General features: G+C 36.5%; 1 protein-coding gene across 5 annotated transcripts in view; it reads left to right on the forward strand.

The window, feature by feature from the left end:
- Positions 1-18,785, forward strand: part of CERT1 (ceramide transporter 1) — an 80,011-nt gene extending 61,226 nt beyond the window's left edge. For 4 of the 5 annotated variants that reach the window (XM_064403356.1, XM_064403359.1, XM_064403360.1 and 1 more), the window contains 11 exons: positions 1,350-1,442; positions 4,128-4,214; positions 5,153-5,245; positions 5,833-5,910; positions 10,074-10,169; positions 10,709-10,841; positions 10,968-11,038; positions 12,304-12,432; positions 13,186-13,315; positions 14,559-14,695; positions 15,830-18,785. In XM_064403356.1, the coding sequence (XP_064259426.1) occupies positions 1,350-1,442; positions 4,128-4,214; positions 5,153-5,245; positions 5,833-5,910; positions 10,074-10,169; positions 10,709-10,841; positions 10,968-11,038; positions 12,304-12,432; positions 13,186-13,315; positions 14,559-14,686 (1,038 nt within the window). In that variant the 3' untranslated portion in view covers positions 14,687-14,695; positions 15,830-18,785. The remainder of the gene's footprint in view (positions 1-1,349; positions 1,443-4,127; positions 4,215-5,152; positions 5,246-5,832; positions 5,911-10,073; positions 10,170-10,708; positions 10,842-10,967; positions 11,039-12,303; positions 12,433-13,185; positions 13,316-14,558; positions 14,696-15,829) is intronic. The other variant, XM_064403357.1, reaches the window with a different exon arrangement.
- The last annotated feature ends 1,553 nt before the right edge of the window (positions 18,786-20,338 follow it).

The following is a 20,338-nucleotide window of genomic DNA, read 5'->3' on the forward strand; positions in this document are numbered from 1 at the left end:
TGTTCTTGTTTCTGCCTTCTCTAATATTATTGCCAAGAGAAGCTGGCAAATTTGGAGAGTCATATTTTGACACATGTGAATTGTAACTAATTTGAAGATTGAACTACAGAAAGTGTGGGGATTTGGGGTGAGTGGGAGAAGGAGTTGTGTTTTAGGTGGGGTCTATTTTGTTTTTCATTCCAAGTCTGGTAACATTTCTGCATTTTTCCATGACTTATACTCAGGTCATGTTTTACGTATCTTCAGAACTCTCCAGTTCCTTTCAAAAAAGATAAACATGCAAAATTTTATGAAATCTGTTAGCAGGTACTGCCTCTTTGATTGTTTCAGAAGGGAAAAGCCTACAGTCACAGTTAAGGACAATATTGTCTCCATCAAAGTGCTTCTTTGTTGTTGTTGTTGTGTGTAGAAAACTATACTACCTTGCTCCACATCAAAAGTATTGCCTAACTGAAAACTAGAAAATGTGTTTGAGGGAATGTTACCACCAAATTCCTAGTTAGTAAACTCAGCTTTTCGGTATTGCTTTAGGATTTTCCACTGAATCTTTAAATTTCAGTTTGGGTTGCTGAATAATTAAACCCATATCTGCAAGAAGTGTGATGTCCACCTGTTAGACTTAACTTGCTTTCATCTGAAGTGATTTTGAAAGGGGACAGAGAAACGTCTTGCAAAAAAAGCTGATTTTTGCAAGAATTTCAGAAGTGTTTATAGCTTTTTCATGGAAAGTATCTGGCAGTATGCAGAATTTGTAGAGGCAATATTAGACTTAGTCTGATTTTGGCATTACAATTGTTTTATTCAAAATAGACAATGATACAGTCACCATCAGGTTTCTACATAGACTGGCTCCTAATACAGTCACAGTCTGTTACTGGAAAAGGATATCAAGTTGCACTCTCTGCTTGGAGTCCACAAAATTATTAATGTTGCCCTAATTATGTATACAAACTGTTAGTGTATACTACTTTCAGCATGTTAGCTTTTTACCATTTTTGTTTTTACCCTTTGTTATCCCTGCCCTTCCTGCATCAAGGAAGTTTATATGAAGTGTCAGATACAAAGTATGACTCCCAGTGAAGCATGAACCACTATGCTTAAACTAGAAACCAGTTTTTGCTTGCTGATCTAGTTTCTTCCACATGACCTAGAAGGTATCCTCAAGGTAGCTAGTTCCCCAAACTAATATGTGCATATATATCGGCACATATAATGTATACATGCAAATAAATTCAGAAACTCATCAGCTTTGCAGTTGTTGCTTGGAAAAAACACTACCCTGGCCATTCCATTTATTGGCATGTTGACATTTCATTTTTGCTACATCAAATGTTTATGTAATTTTACAGGAGACAGAGAAAAGGAGAAGAATTGAAGAAGCGTACAAAAATGCTGTGACAGAACTGAAGAAAAAGTCCCACTTTGGAGGGCCAGACTATGAGGTATGAATTTTACTTTAGAAATTTTTTATAACACTATGACTTTTTCTGGTGGGTTGACCCTGGATGGCAGGTGCCCAGTAAACCACTCCACTACTCCCTTCAGGTTGGCAGGGGAGAGAGAATATAATGGAAGTCTTCTGGGTTGAGATATGGACAGGGAAAGGTTACTCACCAATTGCTGACAGAGGCAAAACAGATTCAACTTGGGGAAATACTGCTTAATTAGTAATTAAATTTTAAAAACCACCCTTCCCCTACCCCTCTCTTCTTCCGGGGTTTGACTTCATTTCCAAATGTTCTGCCTTCCTACCCCTCCGCTGTGCAGAGAGAAAAGGAACGGGGGTTGTGGTCAGTTCATCTCACATCGTCTCTGCCACTACTTCGTCATCACAGGGAGCACTCCTTACACTCTTACCCTTCTCCAGTGTGGGATTCCTCCCACAGGAGACAGTTCTCCATGAACTCTTCCAACATGAGTCCTTCCCATAGACTGCAGTTCTTCACGAACTGCTCTGCATGAGTCTTCCTCACAGGATGCAGTCCTTCAGGAACAGGCTGTTCCAGCATGGGTTCACAGTCCTGCCAGTAAACTTGCTCCAGCATGAGCTTCTCTCCATGAGGCCACAGGTCCTACCAGAAGCCTGCTCCTGTATGGGCTTCCCAGAGGATCACATCATTCTTTGGGCATCCACCTGCTCCAGTAGCTCCTCAGTGGGCTACAGGTGGATCTCTGCTCCTCCATGGCCCCTCCATGGGCTGCAGGGGAACAGCTGCTTCACTGTGGTCTGCACCAGAGGCTGCAGGGAAATCTCAGCATGTGGAGCACCTCCTGCCCCTCCTTCTTCACTGACCTGGTACCTACTGAGCTCTTTCTCTCACATGCTCTCACTCCACTCTTCTCTAGCTGCAGGTTTTTTCCTCCTTTGTTAAATACATTATCCCAAGATGCTACCATAGCCGCTGATGGGCGTGGCCTTGGACAATGGCAACAGCAGGTTCATCCTAGAGCCAGCTCACACTGTCTCAGTTGGACATCAGGGAAGCTTCTGTCAGCTTCCCACAGAAGCCACCCCTGTAGCCACTTCAGCTATCAAAAGCTTGCTACACTAACACAATCCACTTTTAAGACTGGGCTGTTTCTTAAAGAGGGAAAGTGAAGTTTCAAAAGCCAGTACAAGCGTGATTTACAAGTGTGTTCATGCCAAACGTACTTTTTCACCTTGGAAACTGAAACTGCATGAAGAATCTCAGTCCTTAATTTCTTGAGTGGAAGTATATCTTAACCTTTGGTGTTTTGCTTTTGTCTGAAGTATGTTTCTTACAGATATTTCTGTTGATTTTTTTCTTACTTTCTCATACATTTGATACCGCTTATGTGTAATTGCACATTACCTTTTTATTTGTTCAGCTGTAGAGATAAGTAAAACAAAAATATGAAAACTCTGATGGCAGAGACAGTCCTAGAAGATGACATTTAACTTTAACTGATTTTTAATTTGTCACGGCCACTCGAAATACTATGCTTTCAAATTCAGAGTTTAAGTTCCTTGCTTCTGTTAAATTGCATTTCATCAGCATTCTCCTCAGTGAGGTATTTAGTTCTATTTAAGATGCATAAACCAACTTTTGAGGAGTTATAGTAGGTTTAGTTGGTTATGTTGAAAGGGTCATTAAAGATCATGTAGTTCCAATATCCCTGCCATGGGCAGGGACATCTCCCAGTAGACCAGGCTGCTTAATGCCTCATCCAGCTTGGCCTTGAACACTTCCACAGTTGAGGCATCCACACTAATGTAAGCTGGTGCACCTGTAATACAGTAAGCTTGACCCTTTCACGTACATTAATGAAACACGTTTGTACTTTCAAATCACGGTCTGAGAAACAGCAATACAACTACACAGCTATTTAAGATACTTGACATTAGATTAATTGTTGTCACTGATACATTCAATGTAAATTAAATTAAATAAATAGGAAGTTGAACTTTGCCTACTTGGTTATGAACCCAGCTTCTTCTTGCGGGTGTCACTGCTGATACACAGTTTTCAGGGTTTTTTTAACTTGCAGGACTAGGTTGTTTTAAAATACAGTAAAAGCAGTAAACCTAAGTCTATTAAATTATCATTTTAATTAGTAGACTAGAGTTTTCAATCCTTGACTTAACTCTACCTGCTGTTTAGTGTTAAACTGTTGCTTCCAAGAATTTTCAATAGAGATCCCCAAAATTATTTCTTCTCTTGTTGTATTTTTGGACACACATGAATATCAGTGCTGTAAAGTACTGAAATACTTGTAAGGAGTCTAACTCTATGGTTATGTTAATAGATGTACTTTACTGACACTGTAAACATTTTCAAGAGAAGACATTTATTAATTAAGCCCTAAATTTGGAGTCAAAGCATACTTGACACTATTACTCACTTTCCTGGGTTTTTTTCCCCCCTTCTTTATGTAACTATCATTAAATTGTTGTTAGAGGAAGACACTTCATTAACAAGTAAAGGTTTTCAGAGAACTTGTAATCTAAGAATATTCTTGTATATTGGTGAAAATATTTGAGATCTGTAGAAGAAATTTGCTTCCATCAGTTACATATAAAACATAAATATGTATTTCTAATGTTAAATTGAAGTGGAACTTTTATGTCTCCAAGATTTTTAACTAGTTTTTTTCTTATGCACTAGGAGGGTCCCAATAGTCTGATTAATGAAGAAGAATTCTTTGATGCTGTTGAAGCTGCTCTTGACAGACAGGATAAAATGGAAGAACAGGTACTAAAACTTGAAAAAATCTTAATGTTGAGCACTTCCTGAGAGACTTCTGTGTCTTACAGTCTGTCCTGAGGTGTATGTCCTGAAGCTCTAGTTAATTTATTCTGACACTGATCAGGGAATTCCCCTTACTATTTTTACAATAAAGTATTGTTGCTTAATGCTAATTTTGAGAAAGTAACTTCATCGCTTGTGTAGAAAATAGTAGTATAAGTACTAAGTTTATTGAAGGTCTCTAGTTTCTAATTCCTAAACAAATGTCCTGTATGAAAATTACCTATATGTGACTGCTTCCCTGTTAAGATAAAAATATTAAATACTACTCAAAATCTCAAAATCTCAGCTGTCTCTCAAAATCTGATAATTAGTCTGAAGTTTCTTTTTGCTTCAGTGATATATGGAATAGGAAAGACATTGTTCTGCCTGTGTACTTCACTATTTTTTAATACACTTCAGGGACAAGTATCAGAAAAGGATAAGATGCATTCTAGAAAATAGAGTTTGAGAAAGTATAGTAGCATATAAAATGAGAGGGAATGACAAAGTTGTGCATCCTTTGTCGTAAAAGTCTTTATGCTTAGGAATGTAGTGAATAACAATGACTTGAGAATTAAAAGACTTTGTAGTGGACCAGTAGTACCCAACAGAGTTTACCCTAAGTCGGGATCTCTTAGCAAAGAGTAAAGGTTTTGAGTGACTGTGATAGTACTGCATGGATCTTTAGTGCTGCCAGTGTGTTTTCCGTAACTCAGAAATACACCTTGATGAATTCAGTCTTCAGGCCCACTCACTGAGAATTCCAGTGGGATGACAGCTTCATGCCTGTCATGTATAGCATTACTTGTTGTAGTCACTATGTAGATTGAGCATGACTCACTCTGTTTCACAGTCCACCCCGTAGCAGCTGACTAATAATAATTAAACCTATGTTGTTGCAGTCCCAAAGCGAAAAGGTTAGATTACACTGGCCAACATCCTTACCTTCTGGAGATGCATATTCTGCTGTTGGGACTCATCGATTTGTGCAAACGGTAAGATATTTAAGCTGATCTTCTCAGAATAATGGGCTGGTCTGTGCTGTTTCTATGTAATATTTTGTACGGGTAGGTGAGATTTTTTCGGTGTTTCTAGTAACTTCCAGTGACCTACTTATTTAAAAAAAAAAAAAGTAGTTGGAACTGAAGAAAGACTGCTTTTTGTCTTGGTTCAAAAAGACTGATTTGAGAACCTGTTTAGAATATTCTTTATTTGTGTCAGTCTTGTTGGGCAGAAAAAAAGGAAAAATCCCAATTGGCTAACTGCAATATTTTCAAGATACCTTCACCCAGATTCATTGAATTGATTTTATTTTAAAAAAAATAATAATAATCCAGTTGGTTGTATCAGGATTGGTTGACTTGTTTTTGAATGTTACTGGAAACACTATGCTCCTGTCAGGGCTACACTGGGAGCATAATATATAATAGGTGCATGAACTCAGCATTTGCCTGCTGTGCTTGCTGCTTATGGTGCTTTTGTTTTCCTTTTCTTCATTATCTTGTGCTTGCAAGTTGGTACTGAACGCTCTGTTGTGCCTTTGTTCTGATTACTTGGTTTTTTCTTTGTCTGTCTCTGGTAGCCCTATAGTCGCTCTTCCTCCATGTCTTCCATTGATCTAGTCAGTGCCTCTGATGATGTTCACAGATTCAGCGCCCAGGTACTGTATTGATGTGTCAAGTGGGGGTTGCATATCTTTACTTTATATCATCCTTTTCTCTAGAACCTGGGTTTTTTTTGGTTGTTTTTTGTTTTTTTTTTTGTTACGTCAATCACTGCTTGCTTTAAACTAGTACATTGAGACAAACAAAGGAGTTCTCTATTCCTGTACTAAATGGTTGTCTTTCTTTACATTCAGCTTGCATGCATACCACTTGTGCAGAGGCCCAAATCTTGTGAAACTATTTGGTTTACTTCAGTAGCTTTAATAAAAATGTCTATAGTTTGAAAATTTTCTATCTCTAGTTATAATGAAAGTAGAATAACATGTTTTATAGAGGCTGGAGATGGTCTTTGCTTCAGATTGAATAGTTTATCTGGCTTTTAAATCAAAGGTTTGATTTTTGTCTGAAGTGTTAATATGTAGTGATGTTAATACATTGAGTCTTATGGTTCACTATTACCATTTTTTACCTCTATGACTAGTTTGATTACCAAAAGGCCATTAAACATGTTGACCAACAAGACTGCGGGTGTGACATATCATATTGAAGTGTTCATGTATTACTTGTCCTTCAGAAATTGTCTGACATCCTGAATATGTCAATGTTGCCATAATGACATATTCCAGTAATGTACAAAATTACTTGAAGTACTTACTAGGAAGATGGTAGTGTAGAGTAGAATTAGATAAGTGTTTGCTTTTTAAACTCCAAATCAGTAGGTCAGATCTGTTATTCATGCCATTTCTTTCCTTCTGTGGTCCATATGTGATGGTGAATATGGAGCTTCCTTCTGGGATCTGCTCTTTTGGAGGCTTTTTAAAAGCTCCGACCAATCTTTTTTTTTTCCTAACATGAATGGATTTTTTTTTGTTAACAGCCTGGAATTTTGTTACCTCCAGACCTTACTACGAGCTCCATGAGCAGAACCAACACTTAAGGACTTGCCTAGTGGACTAAAATTCCAACATCTTTTGCAGTCAGTTTATTTCTGAAATCTGAACTTACTGCAAGGGAGAAAGTATGCAAGTCCTATTGCACAACAGTGATAGGCTCATCTACTGGTACTCCAGTAGCTGAGTTAGTTTTCCAAGTTGTTTTTTCTGTGGGAGGAGGGGATAATAAAGTAAGGGAGTAATGAGTAATAGAAAGCAAGTTTGATTGCCAAGATGGGAACTAGTACTCTGTCACATTGTGGTTGCAGAGATCATTCAGCATAAGGGCAACTCATATTTTCCAAGATATGCATGTGTCCTCATTTGCACCTGTTTTATTCCTGTGATAACATTTCTGTATTCATACGATAAACCTGAGTTGTAGAGTAGCACTGTGACTGCAGAACTGATCACTTCAAACACAACTGAGGTGGACCAGATTGTTGTATCTATAACACAAATTGTGGTTAAGTATCAGGATCAAATGGACTGGAGTAAAGTTGCTCTTTTTGCCTGCTGCATGGATTATACTACATGAAAGTTACTATGGAGTGCCTCCTAATCCAGTTTCAAGTTAATGGACTCATTACAGAATGTATGAATATCCCCATATGCAGTTCCACCCTCCAATATTTTCCCTAAAACAAATTTTTGCCAGACTAAAAAGTCACTCCTGCTCTAGAGTTTCAGTTCTACAGAACAAAATAACAGAGAGCATGATGAGAATAGCAAGACCTTTTCATTCTACCTGCTATGGACTTTATTAAAAATTTATTAAAAATTGGCTTCTGTTCCCAGGCTGACAGTTTGGCTTTAGGAAGGAAAACTAATATCTTGGTTCTTAATATATGTGATATTTTTCCAAGATTTCATATGAATGAAGGAAATGCTGGTATCAGTAAAAAGTCAGGTAGCTACCTGCAACCCTGTTTTTAAGGCTGAGAAGTATAAACATTTATTCTGATGGGAGCTGTTTCTTCAGCGTGTCTCTAGAAAGGCGTTGTTGTCTCTGCCAGTTGAGTGGGAGTTCAGATGACTTTCTTTTAAAGATCTGTCAGCTTTATAATAGGTTCTGAGTTGTTCTTAGGCCCTTAAAAGGGAAAAACTTGCCACTCAAAGTTCAGGTCCAGGCTGTATGGCATACAGGTTGCAAGTACTTTTGCAGATTGTTCTTGTAGCCAGCTAGGAACCCAGAGGTACTCTTGAGTCTCTCAGGTGGGAGAGAATCTTTGGGTCTTGACTATGCCTCTGAAATTGGTGCAGGTTGACAGATGGTGACCAGTGCATAGACTAAATACAGTTTGAACAGATAATGTGCACAAGCAGGTTGTGTAAATATTTCATTCCTGGTGAAGTAGGTGTCTGCTCAGATTGCATTCCTGTGGGTGCCTCATTCTCTTCTTTCCTTGATATTTCCTTCATCCCTTTGCATGTAACACATAAAGCAAAAAGTATCAAAAGACAAAAGTAAATGTATAAAGGCAGCTTTTTCCTTCATAAATTAAGAAGTAGGATAGAAAAGACATAAGGGCCTGAAGGTGTGGCAAGTATGTGTTGAGAGCATAGCAAGGATTCCTTTCTTAAAGCAGTGTGATCTAGAGCTAAATCATTAAATATTTAAGTAGCTCACATTCTTACCTGGTTTGTCACTGGGATGAAAAAAGGGAAGAAACTTGCTAGTAACTTGCTAGGAAACCTGCTAGTAACCGGCAGCAAAAGTTGGCTTGTCTAGAAGCTGAAACTTAAGTCTTGGTGATGCTTTCCACTGAACCTCAGAACCAGAGTACCCAAAAGCTGGATTGATAACTTTGCCTTGTCTAGATAAGTCCATGCTTAGTTAAACTAAACCAAACTAGGGTTTCCATCCAATGGATTTTGTTTTTCATGTTGTGGTTGTAGAGTTTTATTAGATACAGTTACCTTTTTTCTTTCTGGCCTTTAGTGTATTGCCTGTTGAGTACATGGTACAAACGAAATTACTGCCTTAAATTAAAAGTAAATAGCGTCTTTCAATTCAGTATCATATTAAAAAAGATAAGTTAATATTACTTTTGCTTTCTACTTGTTTGCATACATGCTCAAATAAGCTTTACATATTTTAGTGCACACTAGGCTTCATATTTTTGTAAGATGTGCAAAAGCACCCTGGGGTTCAGACTGTTAATTTTGTGATTGTGCACTTCTTCAACTAACCTTTGTGTTGGTCAATTAACTAGTTTTGTTTGTAGTGCTTTTCCTTCTGGGAAAAAAAAAAGTATTTCCAGTAGTTCAGGAGAATGCTGTGAATCGTGTGGACTTGCTTTCTCGCACAAGTTTTAGTAGTCATCTATCTCTTGGGTGGAAAAAAATTATTAAAATGTTTCAAATACTTGAAGCATTACACAGCAATAGATACCCTATGATTTTGCTTCTGTTTTTATTTGGGGCATTAGGAAAAAGGTGGGGAACCAAAGAAACAGAATAACATCTTACATCTAAAATAAGCATCATCTTCCTGTCCCACTACCCATTTTCATGCATATTGTATGGAATAAAAAATAAGATATTCACATAGCTTGTGAAAAGCTATAAAAATATAGCAAATATTTGGCTGTTTGAAAAAAAAGGCATAGCTGCTAGCAAAATAAGTTTTAAATTAGCATTTTGTAATTATAGAATCTCTCTACCATCATAATCCTTTGAGTCTAGGCATTTCTGGTTTTTTTCTACATGTCAACTGTGCAAAGATGCCTCTGAAACAGAGGAGGCATGCTTTGCTTGTGACTATTTTCTTCACTTCTCTTCCAGTATGACTTTTGATGTGCGTTTGGTTTTAGAGCTTGTCAGTTTTCCTCCCTAATCCCCTGCCTTTGCTGAATTTTTAAAATGCTCTTCAGTGAATATCTTACAGTGCATTGCAATTCCATTTAGAGATATTTGCAGTTCCTATCTGCTGAAATAAAGAACTGTTTTAGGTAGAAGTGATGAGGTTTGACAGTTTAAAGGCACTAAGGCAGGCTAGGAAGTAATCACAAAGGATGAAATTGGAATTTGAATCAAGATTTTGGCTTTTGTTTCCGAAGGCTGGCATTATTTGTTTTTTCCTAACCTAACAGAGAACACTCTCATTCAAGTTCAGCTCCTGCACAGGAATTGAAGTATTAACTTGTGACTTCCAATGCTGTACAGTATCTCCCCAAAAACATGGAAGGAATGAGTTGAAAATGCCTGGTTTTTTTCCTTTACAGGTGGAAGAGATGGTACAAAACCACATGACATATTCCTTGCAAGATGTAGGAGGAGATGCCAATTGGCAGCTAGTGGTAGAAGAAGGAGAAATGAAGGTAAATGTTTCAGGTTTGGTTAATTCGTATAAGATGATACGCTGTGAAAACAGATACTTCCAGTGTACATTTGGCAGTGTTATCTTTACTGCTGGACTCCGTGATCTTAAGGGTCTTTTTCAACTTAATTCATTCTATGATTTTTGAAAATATTATCAATCAGCAAGTTATGCTGTTGTAACTTCTCTCTGGGAATACCAGTGTTTAGCTTGGGACTGGGGTCCATGAGAACTGTGGCTCTCGTGGAACATGCTCCACCATTATTATAAATCCATCTGGATATTAATAAATAAGCTAGCTTAATACTTCTTGGAGTAGAAACCTTAAAGTACTGGTATTTTAATGTGAATTGCCACATAATAATGTCTTCAATGGATGTTACCACAGAACACTTTAATGGCAAATTATTCACGTGATAAGCTTATAGATAAGTGGTTTGTTAGTTCAGTTTTCTTTAGACTGATTAAATTTAAGCAATTAAAACGTGAACAGTTTTGACAGCTTCTGCTCTACATATGTTTCTTTGTGTTTGGCTATAGGTATACAGACGAGAAGTGGAAGAGAATGGAATAGTTCTAGATCCTTTGAAAGCAACCCATGCTGTTAAAGGGGTAACAGGGCATGAAGTTTGCCACTACTTCTGGAATGTTGATGTTCGTAATGACTGGGAAAGTAAGGCATTGGTTCCTCAGCTTTGAAGGTTTATCAGCAAGAACAGTATTTATAGCATTGTCCTGTTGTCTGTGACTGTTCACTGATGTATTTTTTTTCCTTCCCCCCACCCCCGTCCCCTTTTAGCAACAATTGAAAATTTCCATGTTGTGGAAAATTTAGCGGATAACGCAATCATCATTTACCAGACACATAAGGTAATAACACTTCATTTGCATACCTTACTGAGACATTGGAAGCATGTGTGTTCCAATATTCTGAATACTTTACTGGCCTAACAACTTAAAATACTGTTCTGAACAATATTCCCAAACAAGTTCTCTATTCAACTGCAACTTATATCAATTTTTCAACTTTTCTTGAGAGCATAATTGGTTATGCATGTGTCTGATAGGGCTTGCAGTAGCAAGTGAGGCCTGCTTTTAATGTTATGATTATATCACTGCCAGCAAGGCCAGATTCACCCAAAGCAAACAGAAGCAATAAACCACCACTGACTATAAGGAAGAAATCTACACCACTGTATCAGATGGCTTTTTTTCAAAAATGCAGGTTAGCATTCACCACAATTGGTTGACATACCACCTCATAATTCAAGTGTTTTTAATTGTAGGTACAACATTTGTTCTTGTACCTTAATTGTTTTTTCCCCCTAAATGGTCATTTGAATTACAACCCAACAACTGAAATGTAAAGATCTGAAAAATTTATAGGAATAAAATTTATGTACTCATCCTTAGTCTTACATGTTTCTAAGTATGAGTATATTCAAATGTTAAAACAAAGGTTCTTCTTGGACAATTTTACCAGTAGTGCAGTTACATTAAAACTTCTTTAATAGAAAACTCATAATTTTGAGTAAGACAGTTTTATCATCTGTATTGGTTGTGTTAAAAGCCAGAACTCTTTTCTTCTATTGAATGTCAGAAAAATAAGTTCTGTATATTTTCTTATTTTGTCACATGTTTCACTTCTGAAATTTCCTCTTGGATAATATCAGTTTGCTCTATCTGTCTTACTGAAGTAGTAGCTTTCTGAGGTAATATTTTTTTCAAATACATCCCTCCTGTCTCTTCTCTGGAAACATAAGTAACTGTAGATGCATCCCTATACACCTAACCATTAGTTCAGTTTGTAGTTTACAAGTATTAATTAAAACACAAACCTGAGGTTCAGGGTACAGGAGTGTAACTGCTTATTCCTATTTTTAACTGAAAAATTCATTTCAGTTTAGTGCTCTGCATTTCAAAGGCCTTGAAGTTTTGCCTTAATTTTTTTCGTATGAAGTGTAGCCAACTTGAAATTTCTGTTCCCTATTTACAACAGTTGTGTTCTCTTGCAGTTTTCAGAATGAAATTACTTTAACTTAATAATATAACTGGTTTGCCTTGCTTGGTTTTTAATTTTAACTAAGGATAGTAGTTAAACCTGGAAAAGCTTATGTTCAGGTGTTTCTCTGCAGAGAGTGTGGCCAGCCTCTCAAAGGGATGTGCTGTATTTGTCTGCAATCAGAAAGATACCAGCATTCAGTGAAAATGATCCGGAAACATGGATTGTGTGCAATTTCTCTGTAGAACATGACAGTGCTCCTGTAAGTATTATTTTGATTCTGTGAAGTTCTGCTTTTTAAGGTAGTTTTTCTCTTCCATGGTAATGCATTTGCAGTGCTAGTGCAGGGGGTGATGGAGGGTTTTTACAAAAATACAGTTGATTTAAACCAGGTGGTAAAATAACTTGATGAAGGCATTCCTAGCCAAAAGCTTTCTTGCCTTATCTCTCAGGTGGATGATCTAAGCTGTTACAGCAGAATGGAAGCAAAATTTTTGGAGATGTGAAAACATTTTAAAGAATTTAGGTTATTTTGTATGGTATCAAATCAGTATCTCTTCAGCATTGTCAAATATAAGAGTAGGTTTGTATAATTACAGATAGTGTTAAGTCTCCATTTGACACAATTTTGCCTTAGTTCTATGAGATAATAGGAATGGTTGTTTTCTGTTGATTGCTATTCCATAGCCTGCTTCCAAGGGAAAAGTTAACTGATATTTGTAAATGCTGATACATTATTCTTGAAATGTTTCTTTGCTGATTTGTCACAACAGTTGAAGTAATTCACTTATAATTTGTTAAGTAAGCAGAAACCTAAGATTCAGACATTTATAATTCTATCTCTATCCATCTATCTTTCATTTTACTCACTTTCATGTTAAATCCACGTAAATGCCAGAAAGTAGACTCTCAGAAACACTGCTTCTAGAGTGTCTTAGACTTCATGATGAAAAGATGTTCTTGCTCAAGTATGCTGAAACAAATTCAAGCTTACAGTGTTTCATATTTTTGGCAGCTGAACAATCGCTGTGTCCGTGCCAAAATAAATATTGCAATGATTTGTCAGACGTTAGTAAGCCCACCAGAGGGCAACAAGGAGATAAGCAGGGACAACATTCTGTGCAAGATTACGTATGTAGCAAATGGTAAGTATAAAATTTTCCAGTATGGCAATCATGATAGATGTTAATTTTGGAAAGTTGAATACTGGCACAAAAGGAAAAAAAATGTGCCTTTTCCCTTGATGCCTTTTTCTTTTTCTATTTTATCTATATATAGCATCACTTTTGTGTTCATCATGTTCAAAAGGTCTCAAATTAAGGTGCTACATGAACTGGTGAATGGGATCATTCATTTTGTGGTACTCTGGGAGGAATAAATGAAAGAGCTGTGTAGCCCAATGTTAAGTATATAACCTTGAGATGCAGGAAGGTGGGCAGAAATGTCTATAACTGGAATGAGCTGGCATAGCTTTTCTTTTCAGTAATGGCATGTTGGGTTTTTTCATGTACTACTGTAATTTTTTTTCTCCCAATTCATCTCAATAGGCTGAAAAGCTGCTGAGAGTAAAGACACAGCTCTTATCCCCTGATGCCAAGGAGTAAATATATTTTGTATGAAGATGCTCGCAAGCTATATAATTTAGTCTACATTTCTTTTTTTTTTTTTTTTAGCTGATAGAATCCTTGGTATTGACTGAAAACTTGTCAAAGCCAGATTGTATTGTTGCTGTACCCAGTATTTAGAAATGTATTGTAGAATTGGAGATACATGCTTAATATCTTCTCTCCCAGACCTACAAAACACTTTGCTCACCCTGCTCTTTACTTTTTCTAAAGTTTCCGAATTACTTAAAAAGTATATTTTCACTGCCAAATTGTGAACTGTCACTGTATGGGAAGTGATAGTTTTTTCAGCAACATACTTTCCCTGTGAATGAATATGTAATTAAAAATCAATTCTAATTTTGTTTGAATACTTTATAATCATTTGCAGGCTGTTGCCTATGTGGCAGTTCTGCAGGCAAATGCAGTAATTATTGAAAAGTTAAGACTGACTCTGCTTTCTTTGAAATAAGGAGTAGCTCAAGTCTCTTTCTCTTTGTTTCTTGGAAGCCTATAGAGAATATCCTCTTCTATTCAGGTATTTTCCCAAGACTCACCATTCAGCACCTTTAATGTTTTCTAAATAATGGCATCATTAGCTCTGGACTAAGCTTGAGTACTGCAAACAGGACGTGTACAACACAAGCCTAGGGGCATAAAAAAATCTGCTGATGGTTATTCTTTCTAACTTGAGGAAGAGTTACAGAAGTAATTAACTAAAATTTACTTTTTCAGCATGTAGTGGAGTTGCTTTATTTTGATGTCCTTCTTTCTGTACTTCTAGTGAACCCAGGAGGATGGGCACCAGCATCAGTGTTACGGGCAGTGGCTAAACGAGAATATCCAAAGTTCTTAAAGCGTTTTACATCATATGTGCAAGAGAAGACAGCAGGAAAGCCTATTTTATTCTAGTACTAGCAGGTATACATACTTTTTAAATTCTTGATTCACCATTTTAAAGATGGAAGTCTGCAATCTAGGAATGTCTTACATTATTAACTTGGCTTCAGTACTTGCTTTAGCACGCAATATACTTTTTTAAAACATGTAATTTGTGTGCACAAGTTAGCTAGCATTAGTTTTCATAGAATTTTATTGGTTCATTTTGCAAGTTTTTGCTTACATGTCCAATTTATATAGAAGTAAAACAGGATGAAGTACTGTTTTTTTCAACTATCACAGGCATTTTGCACTTGTTCTGAAAAAAAACATAGTGAAGTTACTCTAGAGCCTCATGAGGTTTTTGTAACTTAAATTCTACTTAAAATTGCATATTTCATAGACTATGAGTACATTTCAGTTTTCTTTTATATTGACAGAATAGTTTTGACCTAGGATTTTTATTAATGGAACTTCACTGACAGACCAACATGAATTACTAGAGTATTTAGAAGACTGTGGCTTAAGTTTTTAGCCTTTCTGATGGACCTAGGAAAGAAAAGGGATTTCCAGGTGCTTTCTGAAGTCAATGGATATATTCTTCATGGTATAGGTTATTTGCTAATCTAAAGTTGTTTGAACAGTTAGATGATGATATGACATTAGAAGAGGATTTCTTGATCACTTTGAGGATATCTGCGCCCCTTAGTGCTAAATAAGGCTTAAATTATTTTTGCTAGTTTTGACTCCTGCTATATATTTTATTTTCTATAACTGTCATGTCAAATCACAGAATTCTGCTTAGTTGTGCTAGTGTTACAGCATCATTCAGTCACATCTGAAAAATTCTCTATCACTTATTCTATGTGTGACATAGGTTACTTCTATTTTTGGGTTCTATTTACTGTGTCAGACTCAGTAAAGTTACTGTGTCAACTAAGACTAAAGGTCTTAGTTGTTTCATTCTTCTGTGACAGCTATCCCTGTAACGATTCACAATTTTAAATGTAAATTGTTAGAGAAGTAGAGTACATAAAGCATTAGAAACACGGTGTCACAGGCCAGCTGTTAACACATGATCATAGCAGTCCTGACGATACTTAAGGTGTTTAACAAGTTCATTTTACTCACAATATACAACCTTTTCAGTGCTGTATTCTCTTTGCTTACCTGCAGCAATCATAACAAGACTGGGTGAGCATTCCACATTGGAGAAGTGACCACGCACAAAGCACTCCATGCTGGAACGAAGGATCTACAGTCTTTTTATGGCCCTGGTTCTAGGCTTTGTATGCTGAAGTGAAGAAGTGTTGCAACACCATGGGGCTGACTATTTAACAATTGCTCTCTCCTGCTAACTTTCTTGCTGAATCAGTGTGTAATTATAAATACATGTATTGATAACATGTATATGGCTCTATTTTTATTTGCTTGCTTTAGAAGAAGAAAAGCGCATACAACTTTGAATCACCAACATGGGCTACTGTGTTAATTTTAAACAAGTTGTAGAATTTCATTGTCAACCTTCCTAAGATACTTGTGCAGTTTCTGTGCATGTGTAAAAAGCACAAGAGACAAATGCACATATAGCATACTGTATGTGCTTTATATGCACAAAAATCTGTGTGGTATTTTGGGGGTGTTGAAAGGAGTGGCTTCAGTAAAACCTAGGTAACTTGTTGGCAGGTTTTGTTTTGCTTTGTATAATCACAGTTCATTACTGCTGGTTTCTATAATGAATCATCTTGTTACATAAAATGCCAGTTAATATCTGAGGGCTGTCAATATCCTTAATGACTTTGCCTTTTCTATTGTCTTACTCTTATGACGATCTTTAGTTCTGAAGGAGTAAGAGTGTGAAAAGCTTTATTTTTTCCAGATATCTTTATATTTCTATTGTATTTTTTAGTTATGTAATATGTGCTGCATAATTTTTGTTATTAAACATGATCCAGAAATACCTAGAAAGATTCTGTATGAGAGGGCAAGAGACTACCTAAAACCTAGGAGACATCTGTCCATGCTATCTGTGGACTGCTTTCTTGGATGATATCTGGGGCTTTCCCAAAGCTGTGAGAAGGTACACTATAATATTTATTGAAATAATTTGGGTTATATAAAACAACATTCCCAGTCTAGATTGAGGATGAGTACATTATTTTCAGATCCTGCATGTGTTTTCCTCATCTCAATAAAGCTGTGCTATGAGGTTCATGTAGAAAATTATTTGCCTCTTGATCAAAACCCCATCAGAGACATAAGAATGCAGAGTTCTTACTGGAAAGTTCCCTTTAGCTGCTGTGAAAATTTAAATGTCAGGTGTTTGCCTGCCTTTGATTCTGGAGATACTTGTTTAGAAAGGACTGTGTTGGGCTAGTACTGACTGTGAGGTCTTTTATCCATGTCCTATACTTGGAAACTCATCAGAGACTGCTCGGTGTTTCACTGAACTGGGTATCTTAAGGAAAAAAGTTGCAGATGTATTTTCTTTAAAAGAAAGCTGAAAGTCAAATTTATGTGATATAGCGTGCTAGGTGCCTGAAAAGAGATATAATACAGTAACTTAGTGAAGATTTGGTAAATGAATAAATATTATCTGCACAGTGTTGAAAAACTTCTCTGTTCATCTTCTCTGTAGAGATGAAACCATACCTAACACATGATTACACAAGCATGCAGATTTCATGCTCCACAACTCTTCCCTTTTTATTTGCCTTTCTCTAATGGTGTGCATGGAATATGCCTTATTACAGAGTTATTCTGTCCATTTGAATATGTAGAAAAGTGCCTATATGGTAATGTTAGCAAGGCAAATAAGATGAAAATTTGTACATCTTTACTATATCACCAGTGAGCATTTTATATACTGATGTTAAAAAACAAAATCTTATACCTCAAAATGTATGTCATCTTTTTACAATCAACCAAGCAGTGGTACATTCCACCATAACCACTGATGGGAACTTAAAAAAAAGTCCAAAATATAAAGAGTTTAACTCCTTATTTGCCATTTCTGGTAATTGTTGGAACACGGGCAAGTTTATTAATTTAATAGAATAGCTTTATTTTACAAAGGTATGGAAAGTTTACAAAGCAGTATATAAACTTATATCATTAGTTGCATTTGCACTAAATGTGATGTACTTTTGCAATTTATTCTGTAAATAAAACAACACTACAGATACTATTTGTAAAGAGTATGTTTTACTTTTAGATAAAGGCACTGGTACTTCACTGTAGCTAGCCCTGCCCAATCAGATTTGTAAGAGGCTTTTTAAAGACTATGGAAGGAGTTACGTGATTATAATGAGAAATCATTATTAATGGACTTCTGAAAAAGTAATCTCAAAAGGCAGCAGGCTCTCTTATATTGTCCTTGTGTGAGTAGCCATTATATCCTTTCTTCTGGAAGGGATGTTGCTTTTATGGTTTTATACAATTTACCGTGTCTCTTGAGCCCATCCCTCTTGTCATTCACTGCCAGGTCTGTGTGCTGTGAGCTCATTTCCTCCTGTTAACAGATCAAGAGTGTTAACACAGCTATGGTTGTCTTTGCAGAAGCAGCTTCTGACTCTAGAATGGTTGCTTTGTAAGCTGAACCAGTTCAAAAGGCTGAAAATGCAGCAATCATCAGATATTGTTCTCTGGATATCTGCATCTGTTTGGAGAATTTGGATGTTGCCAAACTAGATCTGAAGGACATGACTTGATAGAACTTGTACTGGGAATGAAGATGAGATGGTCATTGTTATTCTGTCTGAGAACCTGAAAATCTTTGACAAATTTATCTGTGAAAAATGTGATGCACTTTGAAAAAACCTTACCTTTTACTTAATTGGGCTGAGCTGGCTTATCTGAAGTTGTGCAGATTCTCTTTAATCAGATTGTCCACCTGTATTTTTGTCAAGTTGTACAGATAATGCTGTATTTGAATTGCCACTGTTCATTTACAGACTTAAAACATGAATCATATTTTTGAGTACCTTGAGTGTGTAGAGTTGTAACTGTTCTATAATAGCTTTATGATCCTAATGATAAGTTTTAAAAATTAAAAGTTGGCTCTTACATGTTACAATCACAAATTTAAAACCAGTATTTAAAATTTAAAAGTATTAAAAATTATGAAGAAAAATCCTGGGTTCTTGTTGTTTTTAACATTCCAATGTTTGGAGAAACCTTACATTTTAACCAACTTTTAAATAATGAATAACGTTATATACAATATTCTAGTGCATGGAAAACATTTAACAGGAAAGCAGTTTACTTGTGTTACTGAGGTCACTAAGATGAAAACCTGAATGCCAGATTAGTTTAAACATTGAGAAGCTCATTTTGTGCAAGCAATCAGAGGGGTGTTAAAAGGTGCTCCAGGTAGAGTGTAGTCATGACAAAGAGCACTTCCCAGAGTATGCCAGCTTCTCATTTGTATGGAATAACAAGATTCTGGGAGCTTCCATGGGAAGAACAGCAACTCAGGACTAAGATGTGCAAAAACATAAACTTACAGCTTTTCCAAATAAGATTAACTTTTAGTAACTGAGATAAGCTTCCATGAGCAACTTTTCTTAACAGTAGAAATAGGTCTTGCCTAATAGATCAATAACAATCCTACCTTTATTTGTCACGCAGTGATTTCTAATTCTTTTTATAGCAATCAGGAAAATTGTAGAAGCCTTACAGGTATGCAGGACTGGAGGAACGGTTTGAAGTAACAGACGGCATTACTTGAACAGGAACAAAATTTTAGCTCATCTGTATCAGACCCCTTGTAATATATTGCAAAAAACAGAGTCCTGAGGTAACCTCTGACCTTGGAGAATGCAGCTGTTGTACCTGGCAAAAATAAATTCCCCCCCCGCCAAAAAAAAGCCACATTTCACATTCATGGTACCATAACTTATGTGCATAATTTTAAAATTATGTACTTTCCAGTAAAGAGGGGTTGAGCATTTCTGTGTAACTACAATATCATTCGACCCTGGATGATGAATGATAATTAGGGCTATGACACGCAACTGAGGATTGCTGCAGTTTTTAGGGTTTAAACTCATTCTCCTTAAAAACTTTATTAATTTGGATCAATCGATAGTTAGACCTATTGTCATCCACAAGACTTCCTAAACTTTTGTGTGCCAGGAGATAAGCCACAGATTGTACAAGTCTGTAGCCAGTGATTTTTAACCAGTGCTAGGAGTGGAAAAGCCCTGACAATTTCCATTTGCTGGGATGAGACTGCCATGGAATAGCCTGGCACACACAGCTCCTAGGAAGTTATGCCCTGTATATGAAGGAATTCCAGCTTGAGGCCCAGGATAGTGTACTGTTTTGATGAGGGCAAGTCATGCCCAAGTATAAGCAGAATTGCAGGTGTGTTTGTATCCACCAGAAAATACTTGTAGTCGTAATGAGCAGTCACGCTGGTGACATCTCACTGTGTGAGCTACTTTATCTTTCCCGACCTTCATTTGACTGAACTGTATTTGAAAACTCAAATCTAATTCAAACACTGAATTATCTGAAGGTAACTGAAGGTAATTATCTGAAGGCACCACTAAGGTAACTAACCATCCTACCATCAAGAGAGGTGCTAAGCAAAATCATCAGTAATTCAACTATCAGCTGCTAATTTGTTTGTAATACATTTTAATGAAAAATTGTGAATAATTTTTTAATATAAAACACTTA

The sequence above is a fragment of the Passer domesticus genome, chromosome Z, assembly GCF_036417665.1.
Source record: "Passer domesticus isolate bPasDom1 chromosome Z, bPasDom1.hap1, whole genome shotgun sequence".
NCBI lineage: Eukaryota > Metazoa > Chordata > Aves > Passeriformes > Passeridae > Passer > Passer domesticus.